The sequence below is a fragment of the Schistocerca piceifrons genome, chromosome 4, assembly GCF_021461385.2.
Source record: "Schistocerca piceifrons isolate TAMUIC-IGC-003096 chromosome 4, iqSchPice1.1, whole genome shotgun sequence".
NCBI classification, from domain to species: Eukaryota; Metazoa; Arthropoda; class Insecta; order Orthoptera; family Acrididae; genus Schistocerca; species Schistocerca piceifrons.
Window position 1 is genome coordinate 694,104,936 of NC_060141.1, and position 17,868 is coordinate 694,122,803.

The following is a 17,868-nucleotide window of genomic DNA, read 5'->3' on the forward strand; positions in this document are numbered from 1 at the left end:
TAGACGCATCCATAACACCTCAACTATGGCTGTGAGATCACCTGAACAAACAAGTTGTTGACTGACCATATCCCAGAAATGTTGGATGGGTGACATATCAGGCAAACAGGCAGGCTAGGAAAGCAGTGGTACCCTTCGCCCTTTGAAAATGGCTTCCATATTCCTCACCACATGCAGCCGGGTGTTGACCTGCTGAAATATAGCATATGGAACAGAGTGCAGCAGGGGCAATGTGGTGAATAGCAACATTTCATACTGTTGAGTTACAAAATGACGATCGGTTGTTGAAAACCAAAATATCAGATCCAAAGAGGAAAAATGACAGATTAGATGAAACAGTCCTATCAAAACACCCACTACTGGTGTAACAGAAGTGATTTATTTCACTACCCTTTACACAACAGAAAAGGAATTGATAGTTCAGAGCCGGCCGGAGTGACCGAGCGGTTCTAGGAGCTTCAGTCTGGAACTGCGCGACCACTACGGTCGCAGGTTTGAATCCTGCCTCGGGCATGGATGTGTGTGATGTCCTAAGGTTAGTTAGGTTTAAGTAGTTCTAAGTTCTACAGGACTGATGACCTCAGATGTTAAGTCCCATAGTGCTCAGAGCCATTTGAACCATTTGATAGTTCAGAAAAATAGTCCATACCTTGACACTGTAAACATGACATGTAGTCAGCCTAAAGATCTGCCACTAAAGTTAGAGCGTCCTGTCACATGTGTCAAGTGAAACAATCCAAAGAAATAACCATTAGAGAGTATTATTTAATGGCCTAGTAGAATGGAGCAAGGTGTTAGTGAGATTTGTACATGAAGGTCAGCATCATATGAAGCGACTGTGCTCTATGGATGGTGGGTTACATTACCCTTGTGATGTCAGTGGTCTGCCCATGTGGTAAGCCTTCTTATGCCATTTTTTGGCATTTGGAGAAGTCTGTAACAGTGGAAATCATAGACTATAAATTCAGCAATGTGAAGATTGCGATGTAGTGCTTAGAACTATTAGCTATATGCTTCTTACTAATTTTTCCATGGTTTGTGATTTCTCTCCTCTTAATATGCAACTTTCTTCCACATTATACTATTTTTAATATTTTACGTGAGATTTTATTTTTGTATTGTGTCTGATGTGCTTTCCTTCTTCTTACTTTTATTTTGTGAGAATAATAGCTGAAAAAATAAAATATCTTATGCTGTCTGCCATTATTTGAGTTCTGGCTGCCCTAACAAGCGTTCCCCCCTTCCACCCACTCAGTGTCTGCAGTAAGTTTAGACAATGGTTAGTACCCATCCTTCGCCCCTAATTTTATTTTGACATTGTTTACTGAATTTGTGTTTTCCTGTTAAAATGTACTTTGCAACCCCTTTGTCCATCTCTTGTTTTGTTTTGATGTTTCTCGTTTTCTTTAGTTTTGTGTGGCTTATGTTTTATGTTGTTTTATTGTAAAACTGTCTCATATTGTCTAATCATTATGTAATTCTGTGTTTGTTAAAGTTTTATGAGATCTTTATACATGTATATGGAGTAAACCATATTAACTGTTGATTGAGACATTGAAGAACAAAAGTAAAACATATTTTCATTGCGACTGATATTTCACTTAAATATCTGACCCTGTTACATCTGCATTAAAGTAAACTGCACTTTTCTTGTGTTATGATCGCCAACTGTTGGAGTGTGTATAATTTATTTTTTCACTTGAGACTTTTTTCCACCATTATGCGCTTATACATGGTAAGATCACAGACTATTTGATGTAATATGATGTATCAACTATTTAACTTATTGGTGTGTATTTTTCATATCAATTTGCTGCATTTTTCTTTCATAAATTTGTGAGCACATCTTCTTTCTACCAATATATGAAATAACATGTAGCCTATGATTATTCCTTAGTTACCTTATGACCTTATGAATACAAGGTCTACCTGTCAGGAGTCAAAGCAGGAATAGCACAATGGGGTGTAGGGCTTTACATCAGGAAAGAAATGGAACCCAGCGTAGTTGCAATAAGGTATGTAAACGAACGACTGATGTGGATAGATTTGACAGTGTCTAGCAAGAAAATTAGGATTGTGTCAGTATATTCGCATTGTGAAGGGACAGATCAAGATAAGATGGATAGTTTTTATGAGGCACTCAGTGATGTAGTTGTTAGAGTAAAGGACAAGGACAGTGTTCTGCTCATGGGTGATTTTAACGCCAGGATTGGAAATCGAACAGAAGGGTATGAAAAGGTTATGGGTAAATTTGGAGAGGATATGGAGGCCAACAGGAACGGGAAACAACTCTTGGATTTCTGTGCCAGTATGGGCTTAGTAATCACAAACTCCCTTTTTAAACATAAGAACATTCACCGGTATACTTGGGAAGGCAGGGGAACCAGATCTGTCATTGACTATATAATAACAGATCAGGAATGCAGGAAGGCTGTGAGGGACACACGTGTATTCAGGGGATTCTTTGATGACACTGATCATTATTTAATCTGCAGTGAAATTGGGATTGTGAGGCCGAAAGTGCAGGAGGTCAGGTCCATATGTAGGAGGATAAGAGTGGAGAAACTTCAGGATAAGGAAATCAGGCACAAGTACATAACAGCGATCTCAGAAAGGTACCAGTTAGTTGAGTGTAGTCAATTACAGTCATTGGAAAAGGAATGGACAAGGTACAGGGATACAGTACTAGAAGTGGCTAAAGAATGTCTTGGAACAGTAGTGTGTAAAAGTAGGATGAAGCAAACAGCTTGGTGGAATGATACAGTCAAGGCAGCCTGTAAAAGGAAAAAGAAGGCGTATCAAAAATGGCTACATACCAGAACCCAGGTAGACAGAGAAAGTTACGTTGAAGAAAGAAACAAAGCCAAACAGATAATTGCAGCATCCAAGAAGAAATCGTGGGAAGACTTTGGAAACAGGTTGGAGACTATGGGTCAAGCTGCTGGAAAACCATTCTGGAGTGTAATTAGCAGTCTTCGAAAGGGAGGTAAGAAGGAAATGACAAGTATTTTGGACAGGTCAGAAAACTGCTGGTGAATCCTGTGGATGCCTTGGGCAGATGGAGGGAATATTTTGAAGAGTTGCTCAATGTAGGTGAAAATGCGATCAGTAATGTTTCAGATTTCGAGGCAGAATGGGATAGGAATGATGATGGAAATAGGATCACATTTGAGGAAGTGGAAAAAATGGTCAATAGATTGCAGTGCAATAAAGCGGCTGGGGTGGATGAAATTAAGTCGGAACTCATTAAATACAGTGGAATGTCAGGTCTTAAATGGCTACACAGGATAATTGAAATGGCCTGGGAGTCGGGACAGGTTCCATCAGACTGGACAAAAGCAGTAATCACACCAATCTTTAAACATGGAAACAGAAAAGATTGTAACAACTACAGAGGTATCTCTTTAATCAGCGTTGTGGGTAAAATCTTCTCAGGTATTGTTGAAAGAAAAGTGCGAGTATTAGTTGAGGACCAATTGGATGAAAATCAGTGTGGGTTTAGGCCTCTTAGAGGCTGTCAGGACCAGATCTTTAGCTTACGGCAAATAATGGAGAAGTGTTATGAGTGGAACAGGGAATTGTATCTATGCTTTATAGATCTAGAAAAGGCATATGACCGGGTTCCTAGGAGGAAATTATTGTCTGTTCTACAAGATTATGGAATAGGAGGCAAACTTTTGCAAGCAATTAAAGGTCTTTACATGGATAGTCAGGCAGCAGTTAGAGTTGACGGTAAATTGAGTTCATGGTTCAGAGTAGTTTCAGGGGTAAGACAAGGCTGCAACCTGTCTCCACTGTTGTTCATATTATTTATGGATCATATGTTGAAAACAATAGACTGGCTGGGTGAGATTAAGATATGTGAACACAAAATAAGCAGTCTTGCATATGCGGATGACTTAGTTGTGATGGCAGATTCGACTGAAAGTTTGTAAAGTAATATTTCAGAGCTAGATCAGAAATGTAAGGACTATGGTATGAAGATTAGCATCTCCAAAACGAAAGTAATGTCAGTGGGAAAGAAAAAGATTGAGTGCCAAATAGGAGGAACAAAGTTAGAACAGGTGGACGGTTTCAAGTACTTAGGATGCATATTCTCACAGGATGGCAACATAGTGAAGGAACTGGAAGTGAGGTGTAGCAAAGCTAATGCAGTGAGCGCTCAGCTACGATCTACTCTCTTCTGCAAGAAGGAAGTCAGTACCAAGACTAAGTTATCTGTGCACCGTTCAATCTTTCGACCAACCTTGTTGTATGGGAGCGAAAACTGGGTGGATTCAGGTTACCTTATCAACAAGGTTGAGGTTACGGATATGAAAGTAGCTAGGATGATTGCAGGTACTAGTAGATGGGAACAATGGCAGGAGGGTGTCCACAATGAGGAAATCAAAGAAAAACTGGGAATGAACTCTATAGATGTAGCAGTCAGGGCGAACAGGCTTAGATGGTGGGGTCATGTTACACGCATGGGAGAAGCAAGGTTACCCAAGAGACTCATGGATTCAGCAGTAGAGGGTAAGAGGAGTCGGGGCAGACCGAGGAGAAGGTACCTGGATTCGGTTAAGAATGATTTTGAAGTAATAGGTTTAACATCAGAAGAGGCACCAATGTTAGCACTGAATAGGGGATCATGGAGGAACTGTATAAGGGGGGCTATGCTCCAGACTGAACGCTGAAAGGCATAATCAGTCTTAAATGATGATGATGATGATGATGATGATCATACCTTATGACAGGTCCGATGATGACTATCTACAGAAATGTGTTATCCATTTGAGGAAATAAAGTGCAATCTAGATGGACAATTTCTGTATGAAAGTCAGCTTGGTAAACTGGCAATGAAGGACTATATCTGCTATGAAATCTTCACAGGTTATCAGCTGAGTGGTGTCATCTTCTAGTTGCAATGTTTCAATGGATTGCATATCTATCATCTTCAGGCGAAGTGATGGATACACAATCCATTGAAACATTGCAACTAGAAGACAACGCCACTTGGCTGATGACCCGTGAAGATTTCATAGCTGAAATACACCGAGAAAGCCTGCAACTGCATATAAAGGACTATATCTTATGCAGTTACTTCAGCTGATCCAAATACAAAGACTGTCGAGCTTCTTGACACATTAAAACAATAGGAAAGCTCATTCATGCTGTAAGTCTATACCATAACTAAAGAAAAACACTTCGAAATTACTAATGCAGTGACAGACGATGTAAAGAATGTTTTGTGTATGCAGATCAAAAGAAAACAAGTTAAGCATTTTTCTGAAAATACTGGAAATGTGCTATGGAATAATATGAAGATCAACACAGTTCTATGTGGAGACTTCAATATCAACATCGAAGAAGAATAAAAATCAGATATGACTTTGAATAAATGTTGAGTAATTTCTTAAAGTCAGGCAGTTACAGAAAACACTATCTGGGCACGAGTCACATGTACTTCAAGGAGAAATATCTGTATAAAATGGAAAACTATATAATTACAAAAAGACAGAATGGCTGGCAGGTATTTACCTTCATGAGGCAATATTCCAGCATGCCAACAAACAAGAGAAAACTCAGATTTCAGCTTTCAGGACAATTAGCTCCTTCCTTGAGGAGGACACAGGAACAGGTTGGGGAATATTGGGAAGAAGCTGCAGATCACACAGATCCCAGAAATGAGAGGGACCCGCCCGCTGTGAGGACAAGTGGAAACAAATGTGAAGAGGGAGGCATCACTGATAGTAAGAGATCCTATATTCTTGACACCTCCCCCTATTCCAGCCAGTGCCTGAGTGACCTGATGCTATTTGCAGCAACAGAAATGTCTGATCATGTTGGACAAGAGATGCATCCAAAATGAAGCAAACAACCAAGGAAGTTAGGATAACCAGTAAGCAAGAAAACAAAACAAAAACGAAACAATACTAAGTAGGGCACTGTGACAAACTCTGGAGACATAGAATGTAAATGAAAAATATTGTAGCATATCAACCATATTCAGTCAAAAAGTATGCCAGAGAAGCAGGTTACAACAGAGCCAGCCATAGGCAGGAAAGAGGGTTATGCATTGCGAAGCAAAATGCAGCCAACAGGCGTTGTGAAGCAGAGACAGATGGGTGCGGTACAATAGTGGAAAGACAGAAGCCTTTCCTCACTTGCCACCACAGAAGTTTATAGAGTATGTGCCTTAAGCCCTAAACAAACATAGTCTGGAGTGTGTAAGTACTCAGCCATTCATGTAATAAATTATTCTCATTTTAGTATCACATCCTACACCACGAGCCTGCGACACTTAGAGCTACATCCCGGAATGCAAAACAGGGTCCGCTGTTTTGATCACGGGATAGGTAGTCTGCCATGAGACCAGCTGCCACTAGAGCAGGGAGCTGGCTGCTTGCTGGAGGGAGGTCACAGCTGCCTTTGTGGTAATGCCAGCGGAGCTGCTGTGTGGTCATCACGGTTGCAGGTTGAGATGTCACTGGCAGCAACATTCGAGTGATGCTACGCTCGGCCCCGCGTTTTGTGCTGTCAGTAATCCTGGATGCCTATTGTTTTGCATGAGACGCGACTTGATGCCTCCACCAACCTGTTCCTGATGTACTATGGACAAGGGCCAGAATAAAGAAGTTAATTAAACAAATCTTCTGCTGCCCTGATGTCTTATTTCACTCTCCACGGATGACAAGCCATGAGACACTACTAACACTGGTGTCAGACCACTGACGTTGCCTTCTTAGAGCAACGTCTAAACATATAGCCTATGGTGTGTCAAGTCCAAAAAATTTTGATTGTATTTTGGTCATGGAGAAAAGGCTTGACAGTCGTGCATCTTGTAAAGTAGAGTTTATTGCAAGTAGAGAACCCTTGTATTTGTCTACTTTTAGAGGTAATAGAAGTCACAATTCATTAGTGCCTGTTAGATGTGCACAGTGTAGCCTTGAGGGCCATTCTGTGCCAGTTCCAGTAAAATGTTATACATGAAATCATTGGGAGCATATAGCTAGGCAATGCTGGGAGTCGGGGCCCTTAATTCTCTCTTGTCTTTACTTTGCAGGGGCGCTTATTGCTTTAACAGTTTCTTGTCGTTTCTGCTAATCAGTGTTTTCAGGCGGACGTTGCAGAAAATTTCTTTGATTATGTCATTCTTTGGATTTCTTGCCTTGTCTATCTGTTACTTTTGTCTCTTCCAAAATGCCCACCTCTCCTGTCCAACCCTCTGTTCAGGCACCACAGCTGCAAGCATTAGATACAACACAGCTAATGCAGATGTTTCAGTTCCAGACACAGCAGATCTCAGCACTGCCCAACATGGCGCAGCAGCTATTCGCCAATGCTGTGCGCCCGATGGAACAAGCATCGCCTACTACAGCTGCTATACCACCTTTTCGACAGTTTACTGAGAAAGATGAGGAATGGCTTGAGTGGCTGCACCAGTTCGATGCCCATGTGATAGCTTACAACGTCCCAGTTATATTACCCACAGTAGGAAGTGCAGTGATCAGATTAATTAAAAAACTCTTTATTAGCACCACTCCAAGTGAACTTGATTATGACCAAGTAGTAACATCACTAACAAACTATTATGATCAACAAGTGAATGTGGTAGAAGATAGGTATCAATTTTTTAATTGCAAAAAATGGTCAGAACAAACTTATCGTGACTGGTTAACAGATTAGCAGGGTATGACAAGGAAATACAAATTCAAATATGCTTATGGTGCTTCATATTCAGATGTTATGTTCCATGATGCGATTGTGTACTATGTACCTGGTGTCAAACTCAGAGAACAGATTCTGAAACAGTCCAATTCATCATTTCAGCATGTTGTGCAAATATTAGATAAGTACGATTCCGGTGTCCTGTCGGCTCATATATTTGAGCAGCCAGCTATTTGTCGGGTTGAGTCCCTTGCTTGCAATTGCCCCATTCCACACCAGCAGCTGGTGCTAGCGAAGCCAAGTAAACAACCTTCCACACTATGCATGCAGTTCACTAAACAAGTGGCTACATAGGCGATCAGAATTAAGTCTTGTCCTAGGTGTTATTCACGGCACAAATGCCAAGACTGCCACTCCCAACAGGCTCAGAGTTATGCTTGTTGTAGGAAAGAAAATGTACAATCCGTCTGTTTGTAGCAGAATAAACTTAAGAATTCAGCACACTTACAAAACTCTAGTCACAAGGTGCATGTCTTAATGCAGTATATTCAAATACTAACAAAGAGATAGAGGGGCTGGCCAGTACTTACCTCAGCTCAGTACAGCCGATAGATACACATAAAACACACAAAACAGAACCGAAAATTTACGTTCCTAGCTTTCGGAACAAATGTTCCTCCATCGGGGAGGAGAGAGGGGAAAGGAAGGGAAGAAGGGAAAGGAGATTCAATTACTCACAACCCAGGTTATGAAGCAACAGGGAAAGGAAAATAGGGAGGGTAGCAAGGATGGAGGCATGGTTGTCAGAGGGAAGCCAAAGATATTCTACTGTAAGTACTGTGCCATCTTCAAACCAAAGAGGTATATAGCATATAGATAAACACAACTATTTAGGATGAAAAGATGCGTGAATGGCTAAAGAGGAAAGGGAAAGAGGAGAAGACTGAAGAGTAAATGGGATTGAGGTTGTTTAACGTAGGTTCAGTCCAGGGGGATGGCGGGATAAAAGGATGTGTTGGAGTGCAAGTTCCCATCTCCACAGTTCAGAGGGACTGGTGTTGGGTAGGAGAAGCCAAATGGCATATACGGTGTAGCAGGTTCCTAGGTCCCTAGAATTATGCTGGAGGGCATGCTCCACTACTGGGTATTGGGCATCTCCTAGGCGGACAGTTCGTCTGTGTCCGTTCATGCGCTCAGCCAGTTTAGTTGTTGTCATGCCGATGTAAAAGGCTGTGCAGTGCAGGCATGTCAGTTGATAAATGACATGTGTAGTTTCACACGTGGCCCTGCCTTGAATTGTGTATGTTTTACCAGTAGCGGGGCTGGAGTAGGTGGTTGTGGGGGGATGCATGGGGCAGGTTTTGCAGCAGGGTCGGTTACAGGGGTTAGGAACCGCTGGGTAGAGAAGGTAGTGTGGGAATATTGTAGGGTTTAACAAGGATGTTACGGAGGTTAAGGGGGCGACGAAAGGCAACTCTGGGTGGTGTGGGGAGAATTTTGTCAAGGGATGATCTCATTTCAGGGGTTGACTTGAGAAAGTCATATCCCTAGCAGAGTAATTTGTTGATGTTTTTGAGGCCAGGATAATATTGGGTGACAAGGGGGATGCTTCTGTGTGGTCTGGGGGTAGGAACATTGTTGTTGGACGGGGAGGAATGTATTGCTCGGGAAATCTGTTTGTGGACAAGGTCTGCAGGATAGTTGCGGGAGAGGAAAGCATTGGTCAGGTTATTGGTGTAATTGTTGAGGGATTCGTCACTGGAGCAGATACGTTTGCCACGAATACCTAGGCTGTAGGGAAGGGAGCGTTTGATGTGGAAAGGATGGCAGCTATCGAAGTGAAGGTACTGTTGTTTGTTTGTGGGTTTGATATGGACAGAGGTGTGGATGTGAGCTTCAACAAGATGAAGGTCAACATCCAGGAAGGTGGCTTGGGTTTTGGAGAAGGACCAGGTGAAATTCAGATTCGAAAAGGAGTTGAGGTTATGGAGGAAATTAAGGAGTGTTTCTTCACCATGAGTCCAGACCACAAAGATGTCATCTATAAACCTATACCAGGCCAGGGGAAGCAGCTGTTGGGTCTTCAGGAAAGCCTCCTCCATGCGGCCCATGAAGAGGTTGGCATAGGACGGAGCCATCCTGGTTCCCATGGCCGTTCCCCTGATTTGTTTGTAGGTCTGGCCTTCAAAAGTGAAGTAATTATGGGTGAGGATGAAGTTGGTAAGTGTGATAAGGAACGAGGTTTTTGGAAGATCTTCGGGTGGGCGTTGGGAGAGGTAGTGCTCAAGGGCAGAGAGACCATGGGTATATGGGATGTGTGTGTAAAGGGATGTAGCATCTATGGTGACAAGAAAGGTTTCAGGTGGGAGAGGAGTGGGAATGGATTTGAGGCGTTCTAGGAAGTGGTTTGTGTCTTTGATCTAGGATGGGAGTCTGCGGATGATAGGTTGGAGGTGCTGGTCTACCAGAGCTGAGATACGTTCGGTTGGGGCTTTGAAGCCTGCTACAATGGGGCGGCCAGGATGGTTCTCTTTGTGGATTTTGGGTAATAGGTAGAAGGTAGGGGTACGTGTCTCAGGTGGAGTGAGTAAGTCTATGGAAGCCATTGTGAGGCCTTGTGAGGGACCTTGGATTTTTAGCATTTTTTGCAGCTCAGTCTGGATGGAGGGAATGGGATCCTGGGTAACAGCTTTGTAGGTTGAGGTGTCGGAGAGTTGATGCAGTCCTTCTGCCACATACTCCACACGGTCAAGTACGACAGTTGTGGAGCCTTTATCCGCCGGGAGGATGACAATAGAGTGGTCTATTTTCAGCTCCTTAATGGCACGGGATTCAGCTGGGGTGATGTTGGGGGTTGTCGGGATGTTCTTCAAGAAGGACTGGGAGGCAACACTGGATGTGAGGAATTCCTGAAATGTCTGCAAGGGATGGTTTTGGGGGAGGGGAGGAGGATCCCTTTGAGAAGGCAGTCGGAACTGTTCTAGACAGGGTTCAACACTGGGTCTAGTATTTGGGGGCTGTGTTTGGGTAGTGAAGTTATATTTCCAGTTGAGGTTCCAGGTGAATGAGAGGAGATCTTTAACCAGGGCAGTGTGGTTGAATTTAGGTGTGGGGCTAAAGGTTAAGCCTTTTGATAGAACAGATGTCTCTGGAGGAGAGAGGGATCTGGATGAGAGGTTTAGGACTGAATTGGGACTGGTGATATGTGGCATTTGATTGTGGTTATAGTTGAGATTTGGTCTGTGTGGGGTATGTGCTGGGATGGGGAGATTGAGTAGGGTGGCTAGGCTAGGTTTGTTGGCTATGAGGGGGGTTTGTTGAAGGTTCTGTTGTGGTTGGTTTTTGTGAGAGATAGGGAGAGGGACCCCACTTCTTAAGTGTTGCACTAGCACTGTGGATAGATTTTTCAGGTGGTGTGTGGCATGGAACTCAAGTTTGCAGCTGGTTTCTAGGATGATGTTCCTGAGTGTGTTCTCCAAGCAAGGGTTTGAGAGGTGGAGGACTTTGAAGAGAGATAGGAGCTGTTGGGAGTGGTGGTTACATGGAGTAGTGTAGAGATTCAGGACAAGTTGGGTAAGGGCTAAGGATTGAAGGTTCTGGAAGTCCAGGAGAGACTGGTGGAAGGAGGAACTGCACCCGGAGATGGGAGCTTTTAAGGTAAGCCCTTTAGGGGTAATTCCAAAGGTTAAGCAGGACCGGAGGAAAAGTATGTGGGATTGCAGTTTGGCTACGGTGAATGCATGTTTCCGGAATGAATGTAAATAATGTGGTATAGGATTAGGGTACATAGTGGGTAACTGGTGGGTAGGGAAATTAAATAACTAAAGTTGAAATAGTAATCATAAGAAGGAATAAAACACGGAGGGAAGGACGAGAAAGAAAGAAATTGTGTTGGTAACGTTCAATACCAAAGGAAGACCACTAAATAAGAAAAATACGGAAAAAGTTGACCAGACCAAGCAAGTATGTCCAGATCAGGGGAAAAAAACACACGTTGCTTAAAAACAGAGATAGCGAGTGCCGCAAAAAAGATCGCGCGTGCCGCAAAAAAAGTTCGCGGGTGGCGCAGAAATGTCCCAAAAAATTTTCTTGTGGCAGAGGAAGATAGCCAATGGCACAAAAATATCCGCAGCAACAAGAAATCGACGGAAATGGATGATACTGGTAGGTGTGGAACAGATTGTTGGCTGGAAAACAGCGGAACAAACGTTAAAACTATGGAATGTTGAATAAATCAATAAATAAAAAAGAGAAGAGGTCTATAAACGGAACAAGATAATAGGAGGAAGATGAAACTAGCACAGTTGGTGACGAAAATATTTATTTATGTAAATATAAAACACTGAAGAAGAGAAAGTGTTAAGATGACAGATGTAAGTGATAGCTATCCGGTTCCTTACGAACTGCCCAAAAATTGAAAAGATGGGCTTTGTTGTTGTCTCCATTCCAGTACGAGATTGTGTATCGTCGACAGCTCAACAAGGTAATGCAGATGCACTTTCACATCTTCGGATTGGCCCTGATACAGACTTTGACACTTCTGCTGCATCTTTTTGTCGCACCGATGCTCAGGATTCTGAATTGCGTCAATCTTTTCTGATGAACTATAAGAAAATTGCACAGGCCATGGAATCTGATTCAGATCTGAACATTCTGCTCAATTATATTCGCATGTTTTGGCCTCACTCATTGAGTAGCATAAAGAACTCTGCCATGTGCCGATACTTTGCACGTCAGCACAGCCCCGCTGTACAGAAAGGTGTAATTCTTGTTCAGAAAGACAGAGGACAGTCACGTGTGTTGATCCCTTAAGTTTTGCAAAAAGAGGTGTTGCAGTTACTTCAACTAGGACACTGGGGGAATGTTTATATGAAACAGTTTGCGCGTCGACACTGTGCTTGGCAGGGTATGGATCCCCAAATAGAACAGATAATGTCACAGTGTCATGCATGTGTGGAAAGTCACAAAAATTCTCTGCTTGGCCTAAGTCGCAATTGCCATGGCACATAGACTTTGAGGGACCTTTTTGGAACACTTGTTGGTTGACTCATATAGCAAGTTCCCTTTTGCTGTGCCCATGAATTCGACAACATCACGTAGCACAATTCAGGTGTTGTCATTGATTTTTTGCCTTGAAGGTTTAACTGAAGTAATAGTGTCAGACAATGGTCCTCAGTTCACGTCAAATGAATGTGAAACATTCTGTGAACACAATGGCATACAACATCTAACTAGTGCACCATTCCACCCACAGTCAAATGGTGAAGGGGAATTTTTTGTCAGAACATTCAAGCCAAACTTGGCTCCCCATACACCAGGGATCAAGCATCACAACTGTTCCTCGCCACATATCGTTCACACTCACGAAATGGACCATCGCTGGTGGAATTTCTTCATGGTTGCCACCATCGAACACTGCTCCACCCTCCTCGGCATCTGGCACTGAAGGAAGGCCACAAGTATCAATTCGCACCACATGATATTGTCTTTTCATGGTTTTTTAGTGACAGCAGACAGTGGGCGCAAGGCAAGATAGTCCATCGACTTGGCACTTGCATGTATCTTCTTTCAGGTCCAGATGGCTTGCAGCCTCTGTCATGTACACGATGATGTTTCAGTCTCTCTTCTCCCAGAATCATAGGTCCAGAGGACAGTGCACCCACAGCAGCCGCCAGAGGGTGTCATCATGACACTGCAGGATGACCCCATGAAGTTGGAGCCTTCGCCTCCTCTTGTCCTACTGATGGAGCTGGACCCGCCTACACTGTAGCAGTTGCCGCCTTCTTCATCTGGTCCATGGCAGCAGGAGGTGGACGCGTATCCTTCTGGTCATTTTTTGGGGGATGTTTCTGCCAGAGCGCAGGCCAGATGGCGGGGTAAGGCCGGAAGCTTGACGTCCGCTGCAGTCACAGCTTCCCACCAGATGTTGCACCTATTCTCCTGCATCCCCCTCTGTGGTCACACTCTGTACACGATGATGGTCTGTCACTTTGGGGAGGAGAAATGTTCTGGCATAACCACAAGTGCTGGAATGAAGAGGAAGAACGCAAGACCAGAGAAGGCGGTGAGGTGACATCAGCCAATAGGCTGCTGGATTTATATTGTATGCCACCCATCGCTTGCGACACCTTTGTACATTCATGTTAAATATTGTCAACTTGCTTTAATGAAAAAAAAAACTACTAATGTTATTTGCCTGAATTGTTGTATAGCATTCTGAGTACGCTGCTTCCTTTAGGCACCCTATATGAGGTGAGCAGACAAGACCCCACAATTGGTGACAAGAATCCACCGAACTCCATGCCTGAAGGCCACAGGATTTCATGTGTATTGTGCAGGCGCCTTAATTCTCTCTTGTCATTATGTTGAAAGGGTGCTTATTGCTTTAACGGTTTCTTGTCATTTTTGCTAATCAGTGTTTTCAGGTGGGTGTTGCAGAAATTTTCTTTGATTTTGTCGTTATTTGGATTTCTTGCCTTTTCTATCTGTTGCATTTGTCTCTTCCAAAATGCCCACCTCTCCTGTCCCGCCCCCTGCTCAGCTGTTGCCGCTGCAAGCATTAGATGCAACACAGTGTTTCAGTTCCAGACACAGCAGATCTCTGCAACTACTCAACATGATGCAGCAGTTCCTGCCAATGCTGCATGCCCAACGGATCAAGCACCGCCTACTACAGCCACTATACCACCTTTTCGACAGTTTAGTGAGAAGAACGAGGAATGGCTCAAGTGGCTGCATCAGTTCGATGCCCATCTGCTAGCTCACAATGTCCCAGGTACCGTGAAACTGATGGAAGAGGTAGCATACCAACGTCATATCATAAGTAAAGATGGGATTAAGTAGGCCCAAGATTGAAACTTCCTGGCAGATTAAAACTGTGTGCCCGACCGAGACTCGAACTCGGGACCTTTGCCTTTCGCGGGCAAGTGCTCTACCATCTGAGCTACCGAAGCACGACTCACGTCCGGTACTCACAGCTTTACTTCTGCCAGTATCTCGTCTCCTACCTTCCAAACTTTACAGAAGCTCTCCTGCGAAACTTGCAGAACTAGCACTCCTGAAAGAAGGTAGGAGACGAGATACTGGCAGAAGTAAAGCTGTGAGTACCGGATGTGAGTCGTGCTTCGGTAGCTCAGATGGTAGAGCACTTGCCCGCGAAAGGCAAAGGTCCCGAGTTCGAGTCTCGGTTGGGCACACAGTTTTAATCTGCCAGGAAGTTTCATATCAGCGCACACTCCGCTGCAGAGTGAAAATCTCATTCTGGAAACATCCCCCAGGCTGTGGCTAAGCCATGTCTCCACAATATCCTTTCTTTCAGGAGTGCTAGTTCTGCAAGTTTCGCAGGAGAGCTTCTGGAAAGTTTGGAAGGTAGGAGACGAGATACTGGCAGAAGTAAAGTTGTGAGTACCGGACGTGAGTCGTGCTTCGGTAGCTCAGATGGTAGAGCACTTGCCCGCGAAAGGCAAAGGTCCCGAGTTCGAGTCTCGGTCGGGCACACAGTTTTAATCTGCCAGGAAGTTTCATATCAGCGCACACTCCGCTGCAGAGTGAAAATCTCATTCTGGAGGCCCAAGATTAATTTGAGGGGTACATGAATTTCCTATACCAGAATCTGTAAAGGAGCTTTTATCATTCTTAGGAGTCGCGAACTATTACCACCAGTTTGTAAAAGGATTTGGCATTATCACCAGATGACTAACACAATTGTTAAAAAAATAGTACTAGATTTGTGTGGTCAGATGAGAATATACAATAAGCTTTGACATTGAGTCCGATATTGGTATTTATGGATTTTAATAGAGAATTTGATTTATCAAGTGAGGCATCAAACTATGCACTTGGCTGCATGTCTTCGCAATAGGTAGAAGACGTAGGACATCCAGTAGCTCATGCATCAAGACAACTAAATTCTCCAGAAAGAAAGTATTCCACAATGCAGAAAGAGATGTTAAGCCTCTTTTATCGAATCACATATTTCCAGTGTTATCAGTCTGGTAAGAAGTTTAGAGTAATAACGGATCATGAGGCAGTAAAATGGTTGTTGGGCTTAAAGAATCCTTTGACTGTAGTCGGCTGACATGACAAGTAGTAAGACTAAGTGAATCTGATTTCGAAGACATGCATAAACCTGGGGAGAAGTGCACAAATGCGAATGGCTTCAGTAGAAAAGTAGCAGTATATTACACATTGGGGGTGATAAGCACAAGGAATGACAAACTACACAGTGAGTGGATAACAAACGTAAACAGTATTTTAAGCAGTCACAGTTTTCTATGAAGAATGGGTTGCTATGCAGAGAAACCAAGTTGAGACCATGGGTAGTGGTACCAGCGAAGCGAAGGAATAGAGTGCTAAAAGCAGCTCATAATCACATATTAGTGGGTCAGGGAGGTTGTTGTGCCTCACAAATTTTGGGGTAAATTCTGGAGACACTCGTATTTCCACCATCTCGAACACATGTTATTTTAGAGATAAGTGTGGTAAAGTAGAACTATGTCCACTGCCCACAAATATGGGTGTGCAGGACGGATGTGTGTGGGACGGCTGATCGGCACAAGCAAGTAATCGCCGAGCCCGCCTAAGAACTTACACGTCCTGCTCATGGAATAAACACATCATACTCTGTGTGACATAAAATATTATTGTGTGAACATTTGAAGGTTGTTGAAAGTAAACAAGGGACTTTGATTTATTCATTTCTCTCACTTACTGTCATAAAGTCTGGACAGTTGTCTTGTTAAACTTGGAAAGATTTATAGGCTGTATTTATAGAAAGACGACTGCAATAGCTTCTGTCAGACCAGAAGGTGTCGAACTTAAAGGAAATGTTTCAGTGTATGAAAACTGTTATGTGTTATGAAAATACAGTGACATTGAGTTCAAAGTATTCTCAAGTGTACCGAGTTATTTAAAAGTATAGAAAATTCCTCCAGAGTAGCATCTACTCTTCGGAGAAGAAGCTGGGCCAAATATCGCAGCTGGCTATCCTGAAAGAAGACCGGCGAAGCAACTCCAAGTAAGTTTGACAGCCAACGGGGAGAGTGAGTCTTGCACACCAGTACCACATTGCCACCCTTAAACACCGGAAACTGCCAGAACGTGGCGACCGTGACAGGACACGAAAATGAGGAATTTTTTAGAAGAAGATTGAGATAAGAAAAATTTGTGAGTTGCTATAGCAACACATAATAACGAAAAGAAGAAATTGGTCTGCAAGATTTGATCACGAAGGTCTGGTTGTGGGGAGGAAACAATCCTCACACACACAGTAAACAGCCGACGCCAATGCAGTAACCAACCGACACCGACACAGTCACAGTAACACGCCATCGATGATGGTTGCTGTTTGAGTTGCTGACTTTGTGCCCACCACCGGCGACGCGACCAACATTTGGCGCTGCCGATGCCCATGCAGTTCACCGGTGCCATTCCTACACCTCACTGATGCAGCCTACAATCCTATGCCAGATGAGATCAAGACAATAACTATTTGAATGTGAACTAGGGTGGTCATTATTTACAAACGAGATTTTTTTTTTTAATGATCACAAGACCACAAAACGTTAGGACCATGGAGATGGTACAACAACCTACAGAAACTGCAGGACCAGCAGTGGACATGGTGCTGAACAAAGACATGCCAGATTTGTCTGAAGTAACAAACTTAATCAAACCTCAGAGTATTCAATTAAATGTTATAAATACTAGATTAGATGTACAAGATTGGATGAAACCTTACATGCTCAAGGTCTTAAGTTAGATTCATTAATACACAATTGAACACCAAATTAGATGCTCAGAATGCTTCGTTAAACGTAAAACTCAAAGCACAGGGTGAATCTTTTGAAAAACTAGAAGCACAGGGTGAAGCTTTAAATTCTAAATTTGGGGTGTTAAATGATAAAGTGGAAAATTTATGAGTAGATTTAAAGAATGAATTAAGTAATTCTTTAACAGTACAAATGAATCAAATGTTTACGAAGTTTAACCAAAGACAGTAGGAGCAATTACAGAATTTGATCAAGACACTAGATTTTGACATTGAAGACAAGTATAGTAGTGTAGAGTCGGTTTAATGAAAGATTAGGATCATTTTAAAATGTATGTAACGTTACATTCAATGCAGTGAAGGTTACATACTTTAAATGATTCCATTGAAATACAAGACAAACTGATCCCTATTGCCCAATCGCAAATTGCAGGGGTCAACACTCACGT

General features: G+C 43.0%; 1 protein-coding gene across 1 annotated transcript in view; it reads right to left on the reverse strand.

Annotated features, from left to right (window-relative positions):
- Nucleotides 1-895: 895 nt before the first annotated feature.
- The window catches only part of LOC124796471 (PC-esterase domain-containing protein 1A-like), a 173,927-nt gene continuing 156,954 nt past the window's right edge, over nt 896-17,868 (reverse strand). Inside the window, exon 8 of the mRNA XM_047260697.1 lies at nt 896-934. Within this exon, the coding sequence (XP_047116653.1) occupies nt 906-934 (29 nt within the window). The 3' untranslated portion in view covers nt 896-905. The remainder of the gene's footprint in view (nt 935-17,868) is intronic.